General features: G+C 45.9%; 1 protein-coding gene across 2 annotated transcripts in view; it reads left to right on the top strand.

Annotated features, from left to right (window-relative positions):
- NT5M (5',3'-nucleotidase, mitochondrial) overlaps nucleotides 1–25,137 on the top strand; it is a 40,217-nt gene extending 15,080 nt beyond the window's left edge. Inside the window, exons 3-5 of one of the 2 annotated variants that reach the window (XM_034646903.1) lie at nucleotides 916–976; nucleotides 22,529–22,643; nucleotides 24,030–25,137. In XM_034646903.1, the coding sequence (XP_034502794.1) occupies nucleotides 916–976; nucleotides 22,529–22,643; nucleotides 24,030–24,172 (319 nt within the window). In that variant the 3' untranslated portion in view covers nucleotides 24,173–25,137. Of the gene's footprint in view, nucleotides 1–915; nucleotides 977–22,528; nucleotides 22,662–24,029 lie in introns of both variants that reach the window. The other variant, XM_011237660.3, reaches the window with a different exon arrangement.
- The last annotated feature ends 17 nt before the right edge of the window (nucleotides 25,138–25,154 follow it).

Genomic DNA, 25,154 nt, shown 5'->3' with positions numbered 1-25,154 from the left:
AGCGAACACGGAGGAGAGGCTGAGGACCCAGGGGACCGACCCTGCACGGGGAAGGGGACGGCGAGGTTGGCACAGGCAGCACCGAGAGAGCCGAGCCTCGGGGTAACTAGAAGGCACATGCTGTCTGCGGAGGGACCTGGCAGCCTGACGTAGGCAGGACTCTCGGGGGACTAATTTGCCAAAGAGCAAAGGAGCCCGGAAAATCTCGTGTCCCACAGGCTCAGCGCGAGGAGCCCTAGATGGTGGCTCTCTGCGGATGTTTGGGACCAGATGGCTCTGTCGGTGAGGGTCTGGGGGTCTGTCCCCCCTGTCCCCCCTGGGCTGGGGGACAAGGCCCTCCCGGTCAGTGCCCCCACTGTCACCAGCGCAGAAGAACCAGACTGTGTGCAGGGGCATAGCAGAGCCCTTGCCCATTTTGAGGGCGCTTAGCCTCGCTGAGAGGAGGGGACTCCTCCTCCCTCCACCCTAACTCTCACGGGGTTCTTTGCTTGGCATTGCACGAGGCCCTGATTCTCCCTCAAGTACCTCGCTCTGCACCCCTTTAATGCGTCTCTCATTGCTAATGCTTCTCTCTCTCAGTATTTCCCTGTTCAGATTCCAGAGAGGGCAAGTGATTGGCCCAGCTAAGCTCTGGGCTCCGGCCATGCAGAATTGTCGTCCGTGGACGCCCTTCCCTGAGCTGGTCGCTGGCCAGAGAGGTCACACGTGGCTGCTCAGGACTGGGGGACAGGATGTGCCTGGCTGGGAGAGCAGTGTGGGGTGGTGGGGTTTCCCGTTCCAGGTGATGGGTGCAGACCCGGGACGGCCTGATGCCCGCAGAGGAGAGGGGTGGGGGGTACGGGAGCAGGTGCGCGGGGGTGATGAAGACCAAGCAATGTCGGGGCTCAGGCTGACTCTCCTTCCCCTTTCTCACAGCACAGATGTCTTCATCTGCACGAGCCCCACAAAGATGTACAAGTACTGTCCCTACGAGAAGGTAAGCTCTGCGGCCTGCTTGCAGCCTCCTCTCCCCTTTACCCCACGTGTCTCGGGTAAGGGGTGCTGGCACTCTGCACACCCTGGGGTAGGGTGAAGACCCTCACAGCGAGGCCTTCGGCAGCTGGGGTGGCCCTGTTGCTGCCTTTTCTCCCATCAGTCCCTCCTGTCTGTGCCTGGTCTCCTTTCCCAAAGACCTTCGCTAGCACCAATGTGACATTCCAGCACGTTCTCTGCAGGGAGCCTGGCGAGGACGCCGGGTTCTCTGGAAGGTGACCACCCCCGTGGTAGTGAAGCATCATTTGTGAAGGGTGAGGTAAGGAGAGGAAATGTGTCAGGAGAGGCGCTGGAGGCAACCCAAACTCAAACATTAGGGGGCGTGAATTTATTTATGCAAAAGTCTTACAAAGGTGAAACGGTTACATAGCATTTTGCTGCACACTCGTATCCTCATGTGCGTTGAAAAGAAATAGAATTACAGAAAACTGAGGCTTTTCTGGAAATTGGCAACCTGTGGTTGCCAACCTTATAGGAAAGGTGTGTTGCCCAGGAGGTGGGCGTTCGCACCGCAGGTGGGTTCGGGGGAAGTGGGAGCAGCCTCCCAAGTCCAGGAAGGCGGGATTCGAGCCCCAGAATCCCCTGCTCCGGGGGGGGGGTAGGGGCTGGGCTCGCTCGGCACAGACCTTCAGGCATGAGCTCTCTCAAGTGTGTTCACATGATCTCCAGCTCCACCTTAGAAACTAAATGTACGCAGAACACCGACGTGTGTGAAATGGAACGGGAACTCACCCGTACTGAGCAGTTAACAGTGGCGTTACGTGAGGCGCTTGGCGGCCCCTGAGTCATCGCATGCTCCCGCACCCCATTCCCTGGTTATGCCCGTGACTTTTCACAGGAGTTTAGCTAAACTCGGGGGGGAGTTAATGGCTTACCATCAGTAAGAGGGGAGTGGGGACTGAAGGCTTGGTCTGCTGTTCCTACTAGAGCAGTGATCTGAAGTCAGGTCCCTGGACACTTGATAGAAGTGGACATTCTCCAGCCCTTCTGGGGACCTCGATAGAAGTGGACGTTCTCCAGCCCTTCCGGGGACCTTCTGAGTCGGAAACCCCAGGAGCTGCCCAGTGTGTTTTATCAAGTCCCCCAGGTGCACCCGCAAGTGGGAGTAACTATTGAGCCAGAGTGCCTGATTCAACCGTGGTTGTAGGGGGCTGTCAGGGTGCTCGTCCAGCACTTGTCAGGGGAAGAGGGATACGATGGCTGTCATCCATGCATTCCTGCGGCTTCAGGTTCCATCTTTATGCCCACCATCCCCCCTGTGCGGCTTCAGCCCGGGACTGCCCTCTGAGCTCCAGACAACTCACACCTCATGTGCTTGTCCCTGGGCTACTGGCATCCCCGTCCCATGTCCGTCTCTCCCCTCTCAGTACACTGAGAGTACATGGCATCGTCCACCAGCCTCTGAGGCTGAAAGCCAGGGAGCCATCCTGGTGACACCCTTGTTACCCCCACACCCAGGGCATGAGGAAGTCGTGCGTCCTGTTCAGGGGAGCTGGCGTCCGCCTCCTTTTCTCTCCATCACAGCGCCTTAGCGTTTCTTCCCAGAACCACTGAGGGAGATTTCTACGCCCCTGTTCATCTCATTTCCACCCAGAGCCAGTGGCGGCCTCTCATAAAGTAGGTCAGGTCAGCCCCTACTAGAAACCTTGTAACAGTTTCCCATCGCACTTAAAATAGAATTTTAAAAATATATGCATATACACACACGAACTCCTCGCCAAAACCTGCCAAGCGCCTCCCAGCCCCCTCTCCCATCATCCTAAGTTCCTGATTCTCCATTCACGATTCTTATTTCTGGGACATGCTTCGTGCCCCGACACATGTGCGGCCCTCTGCGTTCCTCGTTCCTCCTCGTCCCTTAGGCCTCACTCAGCGGCCCCACCCCCATTTCCTGACCACATCTTAAAGCTTATTCTTTCTCTGCCTTGCTATTCCATCCCTCAGCCCTTGTTTCCTGTATAGACACTTGAAATGGGTTTACGTTTTTGTCTATGTCCTATTGCCCGTCTGTCTCCCCGGCGGACTACAAGCCCCACGAGGACAGCGACTGTGTCTGTCTTGTTGACTGTGAGTCCCCGTGTCTGGCATGCCGGAAGCACTCAAGATTTGTTCTTGGATAAATAGATGCATTTGTTCGAAAGAGACTTATCAAACATATCTTAGTAATAATGTTCGCCATTTATCGGATGCCTCTGATGTGCCAGGCCCTATATTTTATTATCAGTACGGCAGCTCCCCGTGAAACAGGGCACTCCTCTGGTCTGACAGACGAAGAAGGAGGCTGAGAGGGGCGAGGCAGCTTGTCTCCTGGGTCTAGCGATCATACAGGCAGTGGGGTTTGGTCCAGAGCCATGCGTCCCAGAGCCCGTGCCCCAAGCGGCTCCCACGAGCGGTGCATGCTCACTGCCGAGGGTTCAGAGTCCAGTGAACACGTGGGAAGAGGATATCCCTTGGGATTCCTCAGTTGCAGCAATGTGAACGGCACCCGGCTAACTGGAACAAAGGTAGTTTATTAGGACGCAGTTGGTTTGCTTGGAGAATCACAGGAGAATAGGAAGGAGCAGCCCCTTGACAAGCAGGTTGGGAGCCAGAGCCGGTGGGATGGTCTCCTCGAGCATGTGGGTTCGCAGGAGACCACAGCCCCGTTCATTCTCCATCTGTGGGTGTCTCTGCCCAGGATTCACATTCCCAGGAGGGAGGCTTACCATCTGAACTCAGGTCACGAGTGTAGGCATCCTGACTGACGTCCCATTAAGGACAGGGGTCTTTGCGGAGAAAAATCGAGGTGCCGATATCAGAGGAAGGGGGTCCGTGATAGTGGGTGGTGGATGCCCTGACCAAACAAAGGGAAAAAAAAGCAAGAAAACCCCAACTACAAACCTACCACCTAGTGATAGAAACACTGTTGGCGTTTTGAGGTGTTTCTTTCTAGTTTTTCTTCGATGCATATTAAATATAATAAGTATTTTTTTAACAAAACTTGAATCTTATGTGGTTTAGTATCCTTTTCCTCCTTAATGGAGTTTTCGCCTTTTTTCTGTCACCAAATAGTCTTCAAAAACGTGATTCCGAAGAGCTAAAGTCGTCTTCGTGTGATTATGTCCATAGGCCAGCTTCTGGGAGCTAGAATTCCTGGCCCCCACAAGGAGGGCACCTTGTGACATGCACCACAGGGAGAGGCATACTGTTGCCGCTGTGCTGGCGGCCGGCAGAGCCCCCTCCCCACCCAGGGGCCAGGCCGGGCCATGTACGGTCGGTCAGTGGAGGAAGTGAAACGCTGAACAGAGACATGAAGACAGAAAAATGCAGAGTATGTTTGAGGAACTTTGGGTGGATTGTGTTGGCTGGTGGCCCTAGAGCCTGTGGGGTTGGGATCAGGCTGGGGTGCAAGCTCATCTCCCAGCCATGTTGTCACCGCCCCAACACACACACACACACACACACACACACACACACACACACCCTGGAACTAAGTCAGTGGGGAAGGCAGACAGTCGGTATCTTGTGAAGAGATTAAAATAGCCCCAGCCACCTTCTCTCCCACTATCCATGCACACTCCCATCCCTGGTAGACAGGCCTTGTGTTCTTGGCTAGTCGAGGCTGGGGGCAGACGGGTGCTGTCGATTTTTCTGCCTGGTGCCTCTGGTTGGGGGGTGCTAGGGCTGGTTCTCAGGACGTCAATGGAGGATGGATGTTTTGCTCTCATGGTGGTCCCAGTGGGGGCTCAAGACCCAGACCTGTCACAGAATTCTTCCCTCTGCTCCTGCCCGCCCCCCAGCCGTGGGCAGCCGAAGTGGGAGTTTCTCTCCTTAGCTGATTCCTCTCGAGACCCGGTCAAAGCAGGGAAGCCTAATTGCTAAGAGGTCACCTTCTTTTTTTTTTTTTAATCTTTTTTTTTTTAAAGATTTTATTTATTTATTTATTTGACAGAGATAGAGACAGCCAGCTAGAGAGGGAACACAAGCAGGGGGAGGGGGAGAGGAAGAAGCAGGCTCATAGTGGAAGAGCCTGATGTGGGGCTTGATCCCATAACTCCGGGATCACGCCCTGAGCCGAAGGCAGACGCTTAACCGCTGTGCCACCCAGGCGCCCCTAAGAGGTCACCTTCTTCATCATACCTAAAGAGTCGGACTTAGGTGCCATTCAGTTGATCAGAACCTTCTTTCTAGCTGGGGCTTGCTGACATTTTAAACTCAAACCTGCTCAGTAAGCTAACTCATGTGTTGGTAGGATATGCAGGCAAGGACTTCACCTGTAATGATCCATTAGCCTTCATAACAGCCCTTTGAAGTAGGTACTGTTATTATCCCCATTCTACAGATGAGGGAACTGAGGCACAGAGAGGTTAAGCCACTTGCCCAAGGTTGGCATCAGGACATGGTAAGTCAGGGTTGGGCAGCCTGGCTCCAGAGCCTGTGTTCTGTACGTCCTTGCTATGCTGACCCCCTTCTTTAATTGCACCTGACTCAGAACTTAGCATGATATTACTAGGTTTTTTTTCCCCCAAAGAGATGAAAAAAATCCATGTTAAATTCTTCATGCTCAAGCATGACTTTTTACTGTTACTTTTCCTCATTCAACGAGGTGAGTGATCCCAAGTAGGATTAAGTGAGATGCTTGGATGTAACAGTGTGGGACATGTCCTTTTCATTTGAAGTCTGGTCTCCAGATGATATGTCTTCCAGATGCCGTGTTTGATTTTAAGAATAAATGTTAAACATTTCCACCCCATCCCTGAGCCTCTTCATCACTCAAACTCAAATAAAAAAATGTAGATAATTAAATTTCTTTGCACATTTGACACCAAATTGTCCAACTGCTCCCAGAACTTGAACCTCTGATCAGACTTACACCAAAATGTGCATCACTTTCTCTTGCCACCAGCAGAAACCACAGGTTCTTTTAGGAGCAATGAGAGCCACACTCCAGCATTTCAGGAACTTTCTCTGGTGGTACCTTCCACTTTGTGTGCTACCCAGTAGTCGAAAACCAGGGTTCATGGTATGTTTTGGCCCAAACTACTATTTATAAAATAATTGGCTGTTCATGGTAATTGGCATAGGGTTTTTTGGGAGGATGATGGAAACTTTTGGAAATTAGATAGGCAATAGTTGTACAACATAGGGGATTACTTAAAAAAAAACACTGAAATGTACACTCTAAATTGCTGAACTTTATGGTATGTAAATTATATATAAAAATGACTATAGAGTGAAATAAAAGGAAACAGCTTTCTATAGTATAGAAAAATGATACACCAAGAAAAAAGGAGAGGTCTCAAATAAAACCAGAAACGAAAGAGTTGGTACAACTGTGGTTGATACCACAGAAGTACAAAGGATCATGGGAGACTACTAAGAATAATTATATGCCAACATATTGGACAATGTAGAAGAAATGGATAAGTTCCTAGAAACACGACCTTCCAAGGTTGAGTCATGGTGAAATAGAAGATCTGAACAGACCAGTTACTACCAAGGAGACGGAGTCAGTAATCAAAAACTTCCCAACGAAAAAAGTCCTTGACGAGACGACTTCACTGGTGAATGTTGCCAAACATTCAAAGAAGAGTTAATCCCAGTGCTTCTCAAAATCTCCCAAAAAGTAGAAGGGCGCTGGAGGGACTCTTCCAAACACATTTATGAGGCCATCATTACCCTGATACCCAAACCAGATAAGAATGCCGCAAAAAAGCAAACTCGAGGCCAAGATCCCTGATGAACATAGATGAAAAATTCCTGAACAAAATATTAGCAAACGGAATTCAACAATACATTAAAAGGATCAAACACCATGATCCAGTGGGATTCATTTCAGGAATGCAAGGATGGTTCAACACCTGCAAATCAATTAATAGGATACACCACATTAACAAAAGAGCTAAAAATTATACGATCATTTCAATAGATGCAGAAAAAGCATTTGACAAAATTCAACATCCATTTTATTTATTTATTTATTTAAAAATATTTTATTTATTTTGAGAGAGAGAGCACGAGCAGGGGGAGAGGCAAAGGGAGAGGGAGAGAGAACTTCAGTCAGGCTCCAGATTGAGCACAGAGTTCAACATGGGGGTCAAACCCACAACCCTGAGATCATGACCTGAGCTGAAACCAAGGGTCGGTTGCTCAACTGACTGAGCCACTCAGGTGCCCCTGAACATCCACATTAATAAAAAACTCTCAACAAAGCAGGTACAGAGGGAATGTACCTCTACATAATAAAGGTCATATATGATAAATCCACAACTAATGTTATATTTAATGGGGAACAGATGAAAGCTTTTCCTCTAAGATCAGGAACAAGACAAGGATGTTCACTCTTGCCACTTTTATTCAATATAATATTGTATGTCCTAGCCGCAGCAGGCAAGAAAAAAATAAAAGGCACCAAATTGCAAAGGAAGAAGTAAAACTACCACTATTTGTAGATGATGTGATATTATATATCGTAAAACCTAACGACCCCATCAAAAACTGTTAGAACTAATAAATTCCGCAAAGTTACAGGATACAAAATCATACCCAAAAATCTGTAGCACTTCTTTACACTAATAAGGAACTATGAGAGAAATTAAGAAAACAGTTCCATTAGCAATTGCATCAGAAAGAATAAAATATTGAGGAATAAATTTACCTAAGGAGGTGAAGGACCTGTATATTAAAAACTTTAAGACATTAATGAAAGAAATTGAAGAAGACAGAAATAAATGTAAAGATATTCTGTACTCATGGATTGAAATAATTCATCTTATTAAAGTATTCATACTATCCAAAAACAATCCACGGACTCAGTGCAATCGCTATAAAAATTCCAATAGTAACTTCCAAAGAACTTGAATGAGCAAACCTAAAATTTGGAACCACGAAAGACCCCAATAGCCAAAGCAATTTTGAGAAAGAAGAACAAAGCTGAAGGTGTCACACTCCCTGATTTATAACTATATTACAAAGCTGTAGTAATCAAAACAGTATAGCATTGGCATAAAACAGACATATAGATCAATGGAACATAATAGAGAGCCCAGAAATAAACCTATGCATATATGGTCAATTTATGATAAAGGAGCCGAGAATATACAATGGAGAAAGGACAGTCTCTTCAAGAAATGGTGGGAAAATTAGACAGCCACATGCAAAAGAATGAAACTGGACCTCTATCTTATACCATGCACAGAAATTAACTCGAAATGGATTAGAGACTTGAATGTAAGACCTGAAACCATAGAACTCCTAGAAGAAGCATAGATGGAAAGCTCCTTGACGTAGCTCTTGGCAATGGTTTGAATTTGACACCAAAACAGGAGCAACAAAAGCAAAAACAAATAAGCGGGACTCCATCAAACTAAAAAGCTTCTGCACAGCAAAGGAAACCATCAACAAAATGAAAAGGCAACCTCCTCAATGAGAGAAAACAATTACTTATCATACATCTGATAAGGGGCTAATATCCAAAATACATAAAGAACTCATACAACTCAGTAGCAAAAGCCAAAAAACCCCAAAATGAAACAATCGGAGTAAAACCTGGGCAAAGGATCAGAATAGACCTTTTCCAAAGAAGATATACAGATGGCCAACAGGTACGTGAAAAGAAGTGCAACATCACTAATTATCAGGGGAATGCAAATCAAAACCGCAGTGAAATGTCAGCTCACGCCTGTTAGACTGGCTGTTATCAAAAAGGCAAGCAATAACAGGTGTTGAAGAGGATAAGGAGAAAAAGGAACTATTGTGCACTGTGGGTGGGAATGTATATTGATGCAGCCGCTGTGGGAAACAGAATGAAGTTTCATCAAATGATTAAAAATAAAACTACCACATGATCCTGCAATTATACTTCTGGGTGTCTATTCGAAGAAAACAAAAACACGAATTTGAAAAAACATGTGCACCTCTATGTGTATTGCAGAATTATTTACAATAGCCAAGATATGGAAACAACCTAAGTGTCCATTGATGGATGAATGGATAAAGAAATTTTGTTATTATATACAATGGAATATGATTTCAGCCATAAAAGAGAATGAATCTTGCCGTTTGTGACAACACGGATGGACCTCAAGGGTATCACGCTGAATGAAATGTCAGACGGAGAGAGACAAATATTGTATGCTATGTCTTATATGTGGAATCTAAAAACAAACAGGGGTGCCTGGGTGGCTCAAATGGTTAAGTGTCTGCCTTCAGCTCAGCTCATGATCTCCAGATCCTGGGATCAAGCCCCATATTGTGCTATCAGCTCAGTGGGGAGTCTGCTTCTCCCACTCTCTCTGCCTCTCCCCCTGCTTGTGCTCTCTCTGTCTCTCTCTCAAATGAATAAATAAAATCTTTAAGAAAATTTTAAAAATAACAAACAAACAGAACAAAAAACAAAAAACCAAAAAACCCAAACCCAAGCTTATAAATGCAGAGAACAGATTGGTGGTTTTAAGAGGTGAGGGGGTGAGAGAAATGGGTGAACAGTTTGTTTTCGTTTAAATAAATAAAAACATTTTTAAAAAAACTAATGGAATTGCAAGGGGAAATAGACAAATGCACAATTCTTATCAGAGGCTCTAATATCCCTGTTTTAACAGCTGATAGAGTAAGTAGACCCCTCCCCCCAAATCAGTCAGTGTGTAGAAACCTTGGCCAATCATTGGCAGCCAGCTTGACCAAGTTGACATTTATATAACGCTTCACACAACAACAGAGATATGTTTTCTAGTCCACTGCACATGGAACGTTTAGCAAGGTAGGCCATGTTTTGGCATAGCGGATATGCTAAAAGCCACTGAATTGTATACTTTAAATTGGTAGATTTTATGGTATGTGAATTATATCTAAAAAAATCTGGCTGTTCAGATGGCTGATAGTTCCAAAACCAACCCTGTTCTTCTGCTTAGATATGGCTGTTTTATCATCTTAATTGGGTTTGTGGACAGAAGTGCGTGATACCTGTACGGGGTCCTGGGTCAAGCCACTTTTCCTGGAAACCTTGGGCTTGATGGCACCGTTTTTCACCTCTGTCACTAAATGAATTAGGCCAATAATGATGACACCTGTCATTGGGTAATGGCAAGTCCCCACCATCTCCCAGGACTTGCATCCCCTCCCTGATTTGAGGCTTGTCCTGGAACCTGCTCATCTGAGCAGAGCAGGACTTTAGGGAGATCCCACCCAACATTTGAAGAGCAAGGATCATGTCTAACTCACAGATCTTCGTTTCTGAGCTGTGCCTTTGCTTGTGGACCCACATGGCTCTGAGAGGGCTGTGAGGAGGTGTCAGGGAGCTGCCCTGGGTGTTCTGCCCCCTGTCCTTTCTCAGCACCCTCCTCATCAGCACCCACCTCCCCCCGTTCGTCATCTTCACACTGAATTCCTCACTCCTACAGTGACTGGTCTTATGAGCTTGCTGCTCATACCCTAGGTCTTGAGAGATCATCTCCGTTGAAAGTCCTTCTGGTGATTCTTCCGCTAACATGTAGTTTGGATTCAGTTTCAGTCATTTTGACGGATTCTGGTTTAAGAATGGCAACACTTGGATAGCTCTACATTCATCTGGGCTGAAGTATTTTATCCCCAAGTATTTTTAGGAACTGAAATTGTAATCCAGTGAATAACGAGCAATGCCTCTCTTCCAAAACAGCAGCTAATAAACGTAATGAATGATGCTTGTCCAAGCCCTGACTTCTCCTTAGAGGTGTCCCTCAGACACCTGACCCCGCTGAGCCCTGGCTGAACCTGAGAGTCACACTTTCACCTTTGGATCTGTGGCCCCACCTGTGAGCTTCTTGACTCATCTCTTTGGGACTTGGCTTCCTTGTCAGTAATACCTTCCATGGGTATTATTAAAGAAAATTGATTGGTAATCATGTTGCATTATATAAATGTATCAAGTCAATGCATTATACACCTTAAACTTATACAATGTTACATGTCAATTATATCCCAATAAATGTAAATTTAAAAAATTAAGTTGAGGAAGAAATTTACATAAACCACCTAGCACTATGCTTACTAGCAGTAAGTGCCATCCCCTTGTTTCTATCTGTCCCCAAACTCTCCTGCCCAGCAATAAAGAATGAACTTCAACACACATTTCTCAAACCAGAAAGCCTGGACAATTCTATGGTTGATTAGTTTTTCTGCATTTTTGGATCCCAGAAAAATAAAGGGTTTTTTTGTTTGTTTGTTTTACATTTTATTTATTTACTTGAGAGAGAGAATGAGTGGTGGGGGGGGCAGACGGGGAGAGAGAAAGCGATAGAGAAAAGCAGACTCCCTGTTGAGCAGGAAGCCCAAAGCAGGGCTCTATCCAAGGACCCGGAGATCATGACCTGAGCCCAAGGCAGATGCTTAACCAACTGAGCCACCCAGGTACCCCCCAAAATAAGCTTTGTATATAGTTGCCTATACAGTTGATTAGAACTATGTTTTAAAAATAATAAATAATAAAAGGGAAGGAAATACAGTTAACTATAGCTGTTTTTTTCTCTAACTTTCCTTGATTTTCCAAATTGTCTTTGATAAGCCCCTACTTTTGCAATAAAAATGTGCATGCTTTTTGGGTTGGCATGCATTTCAGCAAACATTTACTGAGCAGTCTGCTACAGTGCTTACTAAATGCCCCATCTCTGCTTTAGGAAGATAGGTGGTTATCACTCTGCGTCACAGGCTCTGTGGTCACCCAAGAGGAGGAGGCCAGAGTGAGCTTCTTGGGGAAAGTAAGAACTGAGTTGAGTCATGGCGATGAGAAGACAAAGAAGGGGGAGAGCGAGTTCTGAGTGGTGGGAACAGCATGTACAAAGGCGAAGAGGAATTCCAGGGATCTTGGTGGGGGTGTGGGGTGTGGGGGGTACGGACAGAGAGGCATGGGAGGGAGATGGTGCTTGGAGGGGTTGTTGTGGGGAGAGGGGAGGGGCTAGAAATGAGACTGAATAGGCAGGCAGGGCCTTTGGTAATCAGGAGTTTCTACTTAGAGGCTTTCAAAGGATATTTAAGCAAAGCTGTCATAAATCCCATCGGTGTTTTTGGACATTCGCTGCAGCAGTACAGGGGGCTCCTCAGCGGAGGCCGCACAGAGCCTGCCGTGGGGATCCAGATGGGCTATAAGGAGGACCCACACCAAGACAGTGACAAAGACCCAAGTGGACTTACCTGTTGTTGTGGGGATGACTCTTACACCCATGGGAAACAGTGAACACCCCAGAAATAAACAGGCAATGGAGTGAATAGAAAGCTCCCTGAAGGCAGAAACCTACAGTGAGCGGATGCACAGAGCACTTAACTTTATTAGTGAAGAAATTACGCTTGAGGTGATTTTTTTTTCCTATTAGGGATAATGGTTTAAAAATCATATTAACTAGTATTAGGTGAATGTTTGCATTTTCAGATAATGGCTGATGGAAAAAAACATAAAACCTTTCTGGGTGGCAATTTAGCAGAAATCTCAAATGCCTTAAAATTTGCCCTTATTGCTATATACTTTTTTGCATTCTTTATTAAGATATAATTGAAACTCAACATATTAACCTCCTTAAAGGATAGAGATACACTTTCAGCACACTGAAATGCTTCCTCTCGGGCCCCAGTCATAGGGGACCCAGCACACTGTTGTGAGTTTTTAGGAGTTCTCATAGTAAAGTTCAGGGGGAAAAAATTCCCTTGTGCTCTGGTAGGGGAGGGAAAAAGTAACTCTTTTGAACTATGCCAGAATATTCTATCCTTCTTAACAAGGCCTACCCTCACCAAAAACTGTTTTATGAAAGCCTAAATTGCTGGAGTTTTATCAAAACTTACCTGACCTTACCTCCAGCCCATTTAGCAATCCTATCCTACTTAAGAGGGAAGCGCTGTGAAACACCAGTGAGGCTCACAGTCCAGGGGCATGGGCTCATCAACAGACTGAGGTCTCATCACAGAACTAGAGAATGCTGCCCCTTCCCCCGCACCTCACTACCACATTGCTACAGGTCTGTTTACTGCAGATCCTTCTATCCAGGGCATCATGTATGGCTTTCAGCAAAAAGTTACAAGCCATACTAAAAGGCAACACAGTTTGAAGAGAGAGCAAACAATTTGAAGAAAGAGTAAAAAATAAATGCTGGAGATCAAAACACTGTAACAGAAATGAAGAATGCCTTTTTTTTTTTTTTAAGATTTTATTTATTTATTTGACAGAGATAGAGACAGCCAGCGAGAGAGGGAACACAAGCAGGGGGAGTGGGAGAGGAAGAAGCAGGCTCATAGCAGAGGAGCCTGACGTGGGGCTCGATCCCATAACGCCGGGATCACGCCCTGAGCCGAAGGCAGACGCCTAACCGCTGTGCCACCTAGGCGCCCCATGAAGAATGCCTTTGATGGGCTTGTTAAGTAGACTGGACATAGCTGAAGAAAGAATCTCTGAACTGGAGGATAGCTCAGTAGAAACTTTGAAACTGAAAAGCACAGGGGGAAAGGAGTGTGAAAAACCAAAAACTAAAACTCCAGGGTATCCAAGAACCATGGGACAACTGGAAAAGGTATAACATCCATGTAATAGGAATACCAGAAAGTAGGGAGAAGGAGAAGAAAGAGAGACAGGAACAGAATACTTGAGGCCATCATGACTGAGAATTTTTCACCAAATGAATATCTGACACCAAGCCACAGAGCCAGGGAATTTAGAGAACACCTAGCAGACAAATAGGAAAATAAAAACAAAACAACCCATACCTAGGCATATCATATTCAAACTACAGAAAATCAAAGATGAGGATAAAACCTTGAAAGAAGCCAAAGGAATAAAATATCTTAGTTGCAGAGGAACAAATATAAGAATTATATCTGACTTGTCCTCCAAAATCATGCAAACAAGAAGAGAGTAGAGTGAAATATTTGAAGTATTGAGAGAAAAAAACCCACCAACCTACAGTTCTTTCTCCAGGAAAATTTTCTTTCAAAAGTGAAGGAGAAATAAAGATGTTCTTGGACGTACAAAAATGGAAGGTATTTGTGGCCCTCGGACCTGCCTTGCAAGAAATGTTAAAAGAAATTCTTCAGAGAGAAGGGAAATGATATGACAGGAACTCAAATCTACATCAAGGAGGAAAGAGCATTAGAGAATAAATGAAGGTAAAATAAAAACTTTCATTTTTAATTCATCCAACAGTTTTTTCAGAATAGCATTAGCAACAATGTGTTTGATGATTATAACTTCTGTGCAAGTGAAATGAATTACAGCAATGATATGTACATGGGATGGGAGGGAGAAATTACGAATATGTGTTGTTGTTATTATAATGTACTTTCACTATCTGTGAACCAGCACAATGTGTTTTTGAAAGTGAACTTGGGTTAGTTGCAAATGTATATTGCAAACTCTGGGCCAACCACTTGGAAAAGTAAAAAAAANCTGGAAAAAAAAAAAAAAAAAAAAAAAAAAAAAAAAGTACATGCTTCTTGATATGCTAAGAAAGGGTAGAAAGTGGAATCATAGAAAATGCTCAATTAAAATCATAAAAGGTAGGAAAGAGTGGAAAATAGAACAGAAATAGAACAGAGAATAAGGGCAGAGTCAAAAATGGTAACAAACACAGCAGATATTAATCCAAGTATATCAACGATTATTTTAAACATCGATGGTCTAAGTGGTCTAAATTAAAAGACAGATTATTATAGTGGATCAAAAAAACAAGACCCACATTTATGCTGTCTGCAAGAAACACAGTTTAAATATAAAGGCATAGATTGAAAGTAAAGAGAGAGAGAAAGATATATCCTGCTAACACTGTCAAAGGAAAGTGAGATTGGCTATAATAACTTGAGACAAAGCAGACTTGAGGCCCAAGAAAATTATCGTGGATAAATAAGGGCATTATATAATGATAAAGGGGTTATTTCTCCAAGAAGACATGCTAATCCTTAAAGTGTATGCGTCTAACAACAGTGTCAAAATATGTGAGGCAAAAACTGATAGAACTTCAAAGAGAATTCGCTGGATCCACTATTACAGTTGTAGCCTTCAACACCCCTTCTCAAAAATGGACAGATTCAGCTGGCAGAAAATCAGTAAAGATATGGTTGCATTCAACAATGCCAGCAATCAACTAGATATAATCTTCATTTATAGACTACTTTATCCAACAACAGCAGAATATGTATTTTTCTCAATCTCACACGGAACANTTTCTCCAAGAAGACATGCTAATCCTTAAAGTGTATGCGTCTAACAACAGTGTCAAAATATGTGAGGCAAAACCTGATAGAACTTCAAAGAGAATTCGCTGGATCCACTATTACAGTTGTAGATTTCAACATCCCCTTCTCAAAAATGGACAGATTCAGCTGGCAGAAAATCAGTAAAGATATGGTTGCATTCAACAATGCCAGCAATCAACTAGATATAATCTTCATTTATAGACTACTTTATCCAACAACAGCAGAATACGTATTTTTCTCAATCTTACACGGAACGTTCATCAAGGCTGGCCACATTCTGAGCCACAAAACACACCTGACAAATTTAAAATAATACAAATCATACAATATGTGTTCTCAAACTAGACAGCAGTAATAGAAAGATAGCTGGAAAATCCAAAAATTCCTGGAGAGTAAACAACACACTTCTAAATGACACATGGTTCAAAGGAGCTCAATAGAAAATTTAAAAAAATATCTATAAGTGAGGGGCGCCTGGGTGGCTCAGTCGCTAGGCGTCTGCCTTCGGCTCAGGTCATGATCCTGGGGTCCTGGGATTGAGCCCTGCATCAGGCTCTCTGCTCAGTGGAAAGCCTGCTTCTCCCTCTCCCACTCCTCCTGCTTGTGTTCCCTCTCTCGCTGTCTCTCTTTCTGTCAAACAAATAAATAAAAAAATCTTTAAAAAAATCTAGAAGTGAAATTGAAAGCACAACTTATCAAAATTTGTGGGAAATAGAAAATTTAAAAAAATATCTATAAGTGAGGGGCGCCTGGGTGGCTCAGTCGCTAGGCGTCTGCCTTCGGCTCAGGTCATGATCCTGGGGTCCTGGGATTGAGCCCCGCATCAGGCTCTCTGCTCAGTGGAAAGCCTGCTTCTCCCTCTCCCACTCCTCCTGCTTGTGTTCCCTCTCTCGCTGTCTCTCTTTCTGTCAAACAAATAAATAAAAAAATCTTTAAAAAAATCTAGAAGTGAAATTGAAAGCACAACTTATCAAAATTTGTGGGATGCAGTGAAAGCAGTGCTTAGTGGACAATTTATAGCAAGGTCTAGATGACCTTGGACATGATGATGACTTTTTACATACACCACCGAAGGAACAATTCACAAAAGAAATAACTGATAAGCTGACCTCATTAAAATGAAAAACTGCTTTGCAAAATATGATGTCAAGAGAATGAGAAGACAGACCACAGACTGGGAGAAAATATTTACAAAAGACAACTGTTACAGGACTGTTATCTAAGATATACAAATCATTCTGAAAACCCAACAATAAGACAATGGACAGCCTGGTGATAAAATGGTCTTAAGACCTAAACAGTCACCTTATTAAGGAGGATTTACAGATGGCAAATAAGCACATAAAAGGGTGTTCAATAGCCCATGTCATTAGGATATTGCACATTAAAACAACAGTGAGATGCTACTCGCACCTATTAGAATGGCCAAAATCCAGGACACTGACAACACCAAATGCTGGAGAAGATGCGGAAAAACAGGAACTCTCGTTCGTTGCTGGTGGGAATACAAAATGGTGCAGCCACTTGGGAAGATAGTTGGCACATCCTTACAAAACTAAACCTATTCTTCACTGTATGATCTTCCAATCACACTCCTTGGTATTTATCCAAATGAGTTGAAAATGTATGTCCACTCAAAACCCTGTACACAGCTGTGTATAGAAGTTTTAATCCATGATAGCCAAGACCTGGAAGCAGCCAGGATATCCTACATGAATGAAGAAACTGTGGTGCACCCAAGTAGTGAAATATTCTTAGCACTAAAAAAACAAAACAAAACAAAACAAAAAACCCCATCAAGCCATTAAAAGACATGGAGGAACCTAAATGTGTATTACTAAGTGAAAGAAGCCCATCGGAAGCAGCTACAAGACTGCATGGTTCCAGTTATATGACATTCTGGAAAAGGCAAAACTATGGAGGCAGCAGAAAGATCAGTGGTTGCCGGAGATTAGTGGGGAGGGAGGGATGAATAAATGGAGAACAGAGGACTTTCAGGTCAGGGAAATTATTCATGGTGGATGCATGACCTTCCACCTCTGTCCTGACCCATAGAATGTAGGACACCAAGGGTGAACCCGCATGTACGTTATGGACTTCGGGTGATAACGATGTGTCGTTGTAGGTTCCTTGAGTGTAACAAAGCCCCCAGCCCATTGTTGGATGTCAGTAATAGGGGAAGTTGTGCATATTTGGGGACAGGAATTCTATGGGGACTCTCTGTACTTGGTGATCGACTTTGCTGTGAACCTAAAACTGCTCTTAAAAAATAAAGTAAATTTTAAGGAAGAGTGTGCCTTTGTGTCCTTTCAGTCAGCCCTGTTCCCTGTGCCTTCCCTCTCTGGGTCTTGTTGGTATGAGTGAACTACTGATGTGCTCTCCATTGCTACAGTTTTGCCTTTTACACAACGTCTACTATGGACTCATACAGTCTGTGTCTGGCTTTCATTCAAAGGCATAATGCTTTTGACATTCATCCACGTTGCTGCATGTATCGATAGTGTATTCCTTTCTATAGCTGAATGTAATTCTACTGTATGACTGTACCATCATTTGTTTACCCATTTGCCAGTTGATGGACATTTGGGGTGTTCCCAGCTTTTGGCTTTTGCGAATAAAGGTCCTATAAACATTCACGTCCACATCTTTGGGTGGACCTGTGCTTTCATTTCTCTAGGGCAGATAGTGAAGGTGGGATTGGCGGGTGTGTATGACAGGTGTGTGTTTATTTTTTAAAGTAGCTGTCAAGCTGGTTTTTTTTTCCCAAAGATTTTATTTATTTATTTGACAGAGAGAGAGAACACAAGCCAGGGGAGTAGGAGAGGGAGAAGCGGGCTTCCCGCCAAGCAGGGAGCCCAGTGCAGGGCTCCATCTCAGGACCCTGGGATCATGACCTGAGCCAAAGGCAGACGCTTAACGGCTGAGACACCCAGGAGCCCCTGTCAAGCTGTTTTTTAAAAGCAACTGTCCCATCTTGCATTCCCACCAGCGATGTACGGGATGTCTGGTTGCTTCATATTCTTGCGTGCACTTAGTATTGCCAATCTTTTTTATTTGAAATGATTTAGTAGGTTCCTTGTGGTATCTCATTGTAGTTTTGATTTGTGTTTCCCTACTGACTAACAATGTTGAGCATCTCTCTTTTTTTTAGACTTCATTTATTTATTTGAGAGAGAGATAGAGAGATTGAGAGAATGGGTGGGAGGAGGGATACAGGGAGAAGCAGACTCCCTGCGGACAGGGGAGCCCCACGCGGAACTCGATCCCAGGACCTTAGGATCATGACCTGAGCTGAAAGCAGTTGCTTAAACGACTGAGCCCCCCCAGGTGCCCGTATGTGCTTATTTGTCCTCTGTATATCTTTTTTGATAAAGCGTTCACATTTTTGGACTGATTTTTCATTGGACTCTCTTTGTCTTAGTTTGAGTNTGCTTATTTGTCCTCTGTATATCTTTTTTGATAAAGCGTTCACATTTTTGGACTGATTTTTCATTGGACTCTTTGTCTTAGTTTGAGCTGGGAAAAATTTTTATTCTAGATATAAGTCCTTTGTCACATAATGGGTTTTTTGATACATATTTTCTCCGAGTCTATGGCTTGTCTTTTTCGCTTTCTTAACTGTGGCTTTTGAAGAGCAGCATTTATAATTTTGGGTTTTATATTTAGGTTATGGTCCATTTTGAGTTAATTTTTATATATGATAGGAGTTAAAAATAGAAGTTTTTATGTGTGTAGTTTTATGTTTTGTTTTTTCTTTCTTTGGCCTTAGAGTTTGGCTATTGGAAAGCCTGCCCTTTCTCGTTGAATTACCTTGGTAACTTTGGGTCTGTTTCTTAAATATATTATGTCCCTTTATTCTAAATATCTATCCTTATGTGAATACCACTCTGTTTTGGTTACTGTAGTTTTATAATGACTTTTTTAAAAAAAGATTTTATTTATTTATTTTGACAGAGAGAGAGTGAGCACGAGCAGGAGGAGGGGCAGAGGGAATGGGAGAAGTAGGCTTCCCACTGAGCAAGGAGCCCTATGTGGGACTTGATCCTGGGACCCTGGGACCATGACCTGAGCCAAAGGCCGATGCTTAACCGACTGAGCCACCCAAACGCCCCTTTATAGTGACTCTTGAAAACTGTGAAATCTCCAGCTTTATTATTCATTTAAAAAAATTGTCAGGGCACCTAGGTGGCTCAGTCAGTTAAGCATCCATCTCTTGGTTTCGGCTCAGTTCACTATCTCAGGGTCGTGGGATCCAGCTCTGCGCCGGGCTCTGAGCTCAGCACAGAGTCAGCTGAAAATTCTCTCCCTCTCCCTCTGCTCCTCCCCCTGCTCACACTCTTTCTCTTTAAAATAAATGAGTAAAATCTTTAAGAAAAATAAATAAATGTTTGACAATTGTGGTAAAGTGCACATAACATAAAATTTACCATCTGAACTATTTCTGAGTGTGTAGTCAACCTATTTCATATTTTTGGTGCTATTGTAAGAGGTATTATTTCTTTCATCTCAACATCCAAGTGTATAGAAGTACAAGTGATTTTTGTGTGTTGACCTCGTATCCTGTTATTTAGCTAAACTTATTTGTTCTAGTAGCTTTTTTATATATATTTGGGGCTCTTAAAGTTTAACTGTAATGACATTTATCAAGTAAGTACTGTGTGTCAGGCATTACTCTGAGTCCTACATAGATTTAATGTAATCACATCAACAACACTGTGAAGATGCTGGATTTTAGAAGGTTGAGTGGTTCATTTGAGGTCCCATAGCTCAGATAAATCAGAACCATGGGAGAGGAGAGATAAGACCAGCAGCCTCATACTGAGTGCATTCTGTGTGCCAGGCACTGTGCTAATAAGACTTTTATGTACATTTCCCCATTTAATCCCCAAAGGAGTCCCATGAAGCAATGCTGTTACTATCCCCGTTTTACCGTGGATGGCCTGGACAGCTTGCTGGGGACTCCATGACCAGCGCGGCCTGGTTAGGAGAAGAGGCGGGTCACTTTGGAGAGCTTATGGCAGTGGGCACTGGGTGCGGGCTCTGGGGTCCAGGCCCAGTGTTGGATGGGGCTCTGCCACTCGCTGAAATTCTCTGAGTCTCAGTTTGTTTGTCGCCACCATGACCCTTTGAAAATGTACATCTGGAGTCATTTTCCCAAATGAAACCGTGTTTGGAGCTGGAGAAACATAGAACTTGGATGTGAGTGGAAACTTTCATGACCATTTGACATGGATGCGGCACCAGACACGTAATTGGATTTCATATCTTTAAGAAAAAATGTTTTATTTAAATTCAATTTAATTAACATATAGTATATTATTAGTTTCAGAGGTAGAGTTTAGTGATTCATTGGTTACATATAACTCCCAGTGCTCATCACATCGAGTGCCCTCCTTACTACCCATCACCCAGTTACCCCATCCACCCACTTAAATCCCCCCAGCAACCCTCAGTTTGTTTTCTAGAGTTAAGAGTCTCTTAAGATTTGCTTCCATCTCTGTTTTGTCTTATTTTATTTTTCCTTCCCTTCCCCTATGTCCATCTGTTTTGTTTCTTTAATTCCACATATGAGTGAAATCATCTGGTATTTGTCTTTCTCTGACTGACTTATTTCGCTTAGCATAATACCCTTTAGTTCCATCCATGCTGATGCAATTGGCAAGATGTTATTCTTTTTGATGGCTGAATAATATTCCAGTGTGTGTGTGTGTGTGTGTGTGTGTGTGTGTGTGTGTATGCCACATCTTCTTTATCCATTCATCTGTTGATGGACATCTGGGCTCTTTCCATAGTTTGGCTATTGTGGACACTGCTTCTATAAACATTGGGGTGCAGGTGCCCCTTTGAATCACTGTGTTTGTATCCTTTGGATAAATACCTAGTCGTGCAATTGCTGGGTCGTAGGGCAGCTCTGTTTTTAACTTTTTGAGGGACTTCCATACTGTTTTCCAGAGTGGCTGCACCAGCTTGCATTCCCACCCACAGTGTAAGAGGGTTCCCCTTTCTCTGCATCCTCGCCAACATCTGTCCTTTCCTGACTTGTTAATTGTAGCTATTCTGACAGGTGTGAGGTGGTATCTCATTATGGTTTGATTTGCATTTCCCTGATGCCAAGTGATGTTAAGCATTTTTTCATGGGTCTGTTGGCCATTTGTATGTCTTCTTTAAAGAAAAGAACTTATCAAACTCAACACCCAAAACCCAAAAAATCCAGCCAAGAAATGGACAGAAGACATGGATTTTATATCTTACAGACAAAGGGGTCCACGATAAATTGGGAATTAAAAAAACAACCAGTCCTTCGCCATAGATAGTTTGTGAAACTGAGTTGTAATGGCTGGCTGGCTGACTTAGAACAAGGAGTATCTCCCCACCATAGCCTGTGAGGCCCCACGGGACCTGCCCCCTCCCTCTCTCTCTTTCCTCCTGCTCCCCTCTTCTCTGTACACCAGCCACTCAGATAAACACCCAAGTGTGTTCCTGCCCTACACCGTTTGCACTCATTGTTCTCTCTGTGTGGAGCCTTCTAGACCTTTAATACCCATGCTCTGCCATGTCATGCCCAGCCAGTTGCAGATGTCCCTTCTCAGAGAGGCCTTCTCTCCCCGTTCTGTCAGAGCTCCTTGTTGTATTACTTGAGAGCCCTTGTTCCACCTGAACTTGCTTGTCTGTTTGTGTGCTGCATTTAGAATGTGGACTGCATGAGAGCATCTCTCCTACACACTGGGGGCTCCCAGTTCCTCATGGATGCTCAGTAGACACTGGGTGCATACGGGACTGAATGAAGAGCATGCTGCCTGCTGCATCAGCTGTTTGAGGCTTAGATAAGATGATGGGTGCCGAGTGTTTGTGGAATAGGTATGCTGGAAACATTAGCCCCGGGCCATTCCTGCCTATGCACTGCCCTGCACCGCAGGCATGTCAGGGGCCCTGCAGATTGCTGCTCGGTGGCAGTTTCCCCTCATGTCATCTAATGAATTGCTTCAACGTGTCTTTGAGCTCTGCCCCCCCTCACCTCTGTCCCTAGAGGCCAACAGAGTGCACACACATGGGGAACAGAGGAGGCTTTCAGGGCATGAGTGTTGGATTGCGTAGACCAGGCACGGGCAGGTGGTGCTGTGCAGGATTGGAGCTGTAGGGACATGGACAAGCCACACCATCTCTGGACTGTCAGTTTTGTCTGCTGCCAGTGGGATCATCACATCTCCTTGATGGTGGCCCTTCTTCCTGGAGAAAACCTGGCTGGGCCCCAGCTCTGTCTGTGCCCAGGTCTGACGACATTCTCTTCTCCCCCTCCCTGTTTGTGTTCCAGTATGCCTGGGTGGAGAAGCACTTTGGCCCTGACTTTCTGGATCACATTGTGCTGGCCACAGACAAGACTGTGGTCTCTGCCGACCTTCTCATAGATGACCGGCCAGACATCACAGGCAAGTGGCCTGCGGCAGGTGAGGAGCGAGTGTGGAGCTGAGAGCCGCGGGGGCAAACAGCACGCAGGGCTGGCCTCATGACCCCTGTCCTGAGTGGTCCCTACTTGATCACCAGCGGTGTATTAGTCCTCCAGACTCCGGCCCAGTGCTGAGCCCCTTCCATACTGGGAAGACAAGGTTATTGTCAGCATCCAGCCTTGGAAGGGGTGCTGCTGGGTGTCAGGAGAAGCAGGTCTTAGCTCCTGGGGTAACTCATTGGGTGGCCTGGATGAGTCCCTTTACATCTTGAAACCTTGCCTTTCTTATGTAAAATGAGGGCCAGACTGGCTTTCAAACATTTTGTTTTAGCAGCAAAGCCATTTTTTCCCCAAGAGCAATTTGGAGTGAACCTACTATGTAAAACAGAAAAGCAAAGCATCATTTCTTTAGTTGAAGGTGGTTTTGGAACTGTATTTATCCCTTTTGCTTATAGGTGTCTCCCTCTCAACAAACAAACAAACAAGCAAGCAAGCAAGCAAACCTTAAACTGGCTTAGAAAGGAGACGGGAAATTTATTAGTGCACCTACCTGGAAAGGTGGGGTAGGAAGGCTTCAGGCACGGTGAATCTAGGAGCCGGAACGACATCAGCCCAAATTCAGTTTCCTGGTCTCCTGGCTCTGCTCTGGTTTGTCTTTGTACACAGGCAAGCTCTCTCCTGTTGGTAGCCATCCGCGGTTTCGGGGTTAAATCCTATTCTTTTGGACATCTCAGTGGGAGAATACAGAACATTGCTTCCCTAATGGCTTTTGGAGCTGCCTCGGGAAGCATGTCCATCTCTGCACTAGTCACAGTGTCCGGAAGGTAGAATTCATGGGTGTGCCCACCCCTGACCTTCCAAACCACGTGGTTTCACAAGGAGAGTCAGGACACATGGGGGGCCCAGCGCCCCTGCTCCACTTCTATGTCCAGCCACGGGGAGCAGGGAAGAGGCCTGTACAGGAGGAGCCAGGGAGTCAGGCCATAATCTGAGGGGCCAGTGTGCATAGGTGGACACAAGGGGTGGAAACTTAGGGGAGCCCGTGCGGCCCACGGCCAAGAGCCGGTAAGCTGTGGAGCTGGCCCCGGTGAGAGGGGGGAGTGCCGAGCATCAGCAGGGCTCAGCCTCAGATGGTCCGCGGTGATGGTAAGCACAGAAGTCCCCGTGCGCTGTGCATCTGCCGCCCCCCCACCCAGTGTTTCCCGTGGGCCATCTCGCGGAATCCCGGCCACCTCCCACGAGACAGGTGCTAGCGCAGCCACCGCTTTACCGACAGGGAAGCCGCGTCTCCGAGAGGCAAGCAAGCTGCTGCCTGAGGACGCTCTGGGGACTCCAGCACCGGACTGAAGCGCTGCTTTCCCGCCCACAGGGGCCGAGCCAAACCCCAGCTGGGAGCACATCCTCTTCACAGCCTGCCACAACCGGCACGTGCAGCTGCAGCCCCCCAGCCGCAGGCTGCACTCGTGGGCGGACGACTGGAAGGCCATTCTGGACAGCAAGCGGCCTCGCTGAGCTGGACTGTGCTCTGGGCTTCTCCCCGGGGCCACTGACCTCAGGGCTCCCAGCTCAGGGCCTGGGGGTCGGGCGGGCTAGTGCTCTGGCCCTGTGGGGCTCCCTCTCATGTGGCCCCGGGCCCACTGCATGTCTCCCTGCCCTCCCCAGCCCTGCCAGGCCTTAAACTGATCTCGGGGCAGGGCTGGCCTAGGGGCCCTGGACAAGACACGTCCAGCCAGGCGGCACAGGCCGACCTCAGGCCACAGCCAGGCTGCCCAGGACTAGGGGCTCCAGACTGGAAGGAGCCGAGGGCCAGCATTCCTCCCCCCATCCCTCAGGGAAGTCCCTTCATTGGGTCTGTGGCCCCTTGGCCAGGGTGCAGGCAGTGAGGTGCTTCCGGGGTGAGAGGGCTACAAGCAGGAGCAGGTGGGATGAGCCCTCACATTCTGGGCTGCAACCCCTTCCTCCTCTGCCCTCCCACCCGGTCTCCGCTCCCCCCAGGGACCCACCGTGGATTCAGCAACCACTCCCCGAGTTCCAGGGCACGCCAGGCTTTGTGCTGGGGGCACCGCACGCCGCCCTGCCTTGGACTGGCTCAGAGGTTTCCCATACCCCTGTCCCTGGGGCCCTGCTCAGGGCCTAGCAGTCAGCAGCCCTGAACATCTGTTGGAGGCCTGCAAAATAAATGCGGTTTACGTGTCGTCCGAGGATGTCGCCCCCTCTAGCCCCTGCCCCGAGATCCTCTGGCGTCTGGCCCCTGGGCACCCAGCTGCACATCCTGTAAGTACTTGGGTGGCCCCCTGCACTGCTGAGGGCGCCGAGGAAGACCTCACCACCCACTTCAACACGGGTGCTGCATGGGACCAAGGAGGAATGGGCTGAGGGAGGAGCTGGTGACCATGGCGGTCCCCTGGGTAGGCCCCCCCCCACGCTGACTGGTACCACCCTCACGTGCCTCCTTCCCATGCATGCCTCCCGGCCTCCAGCTCCTCCTGCCCCA

Source organism: Ailuropoda melanoleuca, chromosome 17 (genome assembly GCF_002007445.2).
Source record: "Ailuropoda melanoleuca isolate Jingjing chromosome 17, ASM200744v2, whole genome shotgun sequence".
NCBI lineage: Eukaryota > Metazoa > Chordata > Mammalia > Carnivora > Ursidae > Ailuropoda > Ailuropoda melanoleuca.
This window is presented reverse-complemented; position numbering and strand designations above follow the sequence as displayed.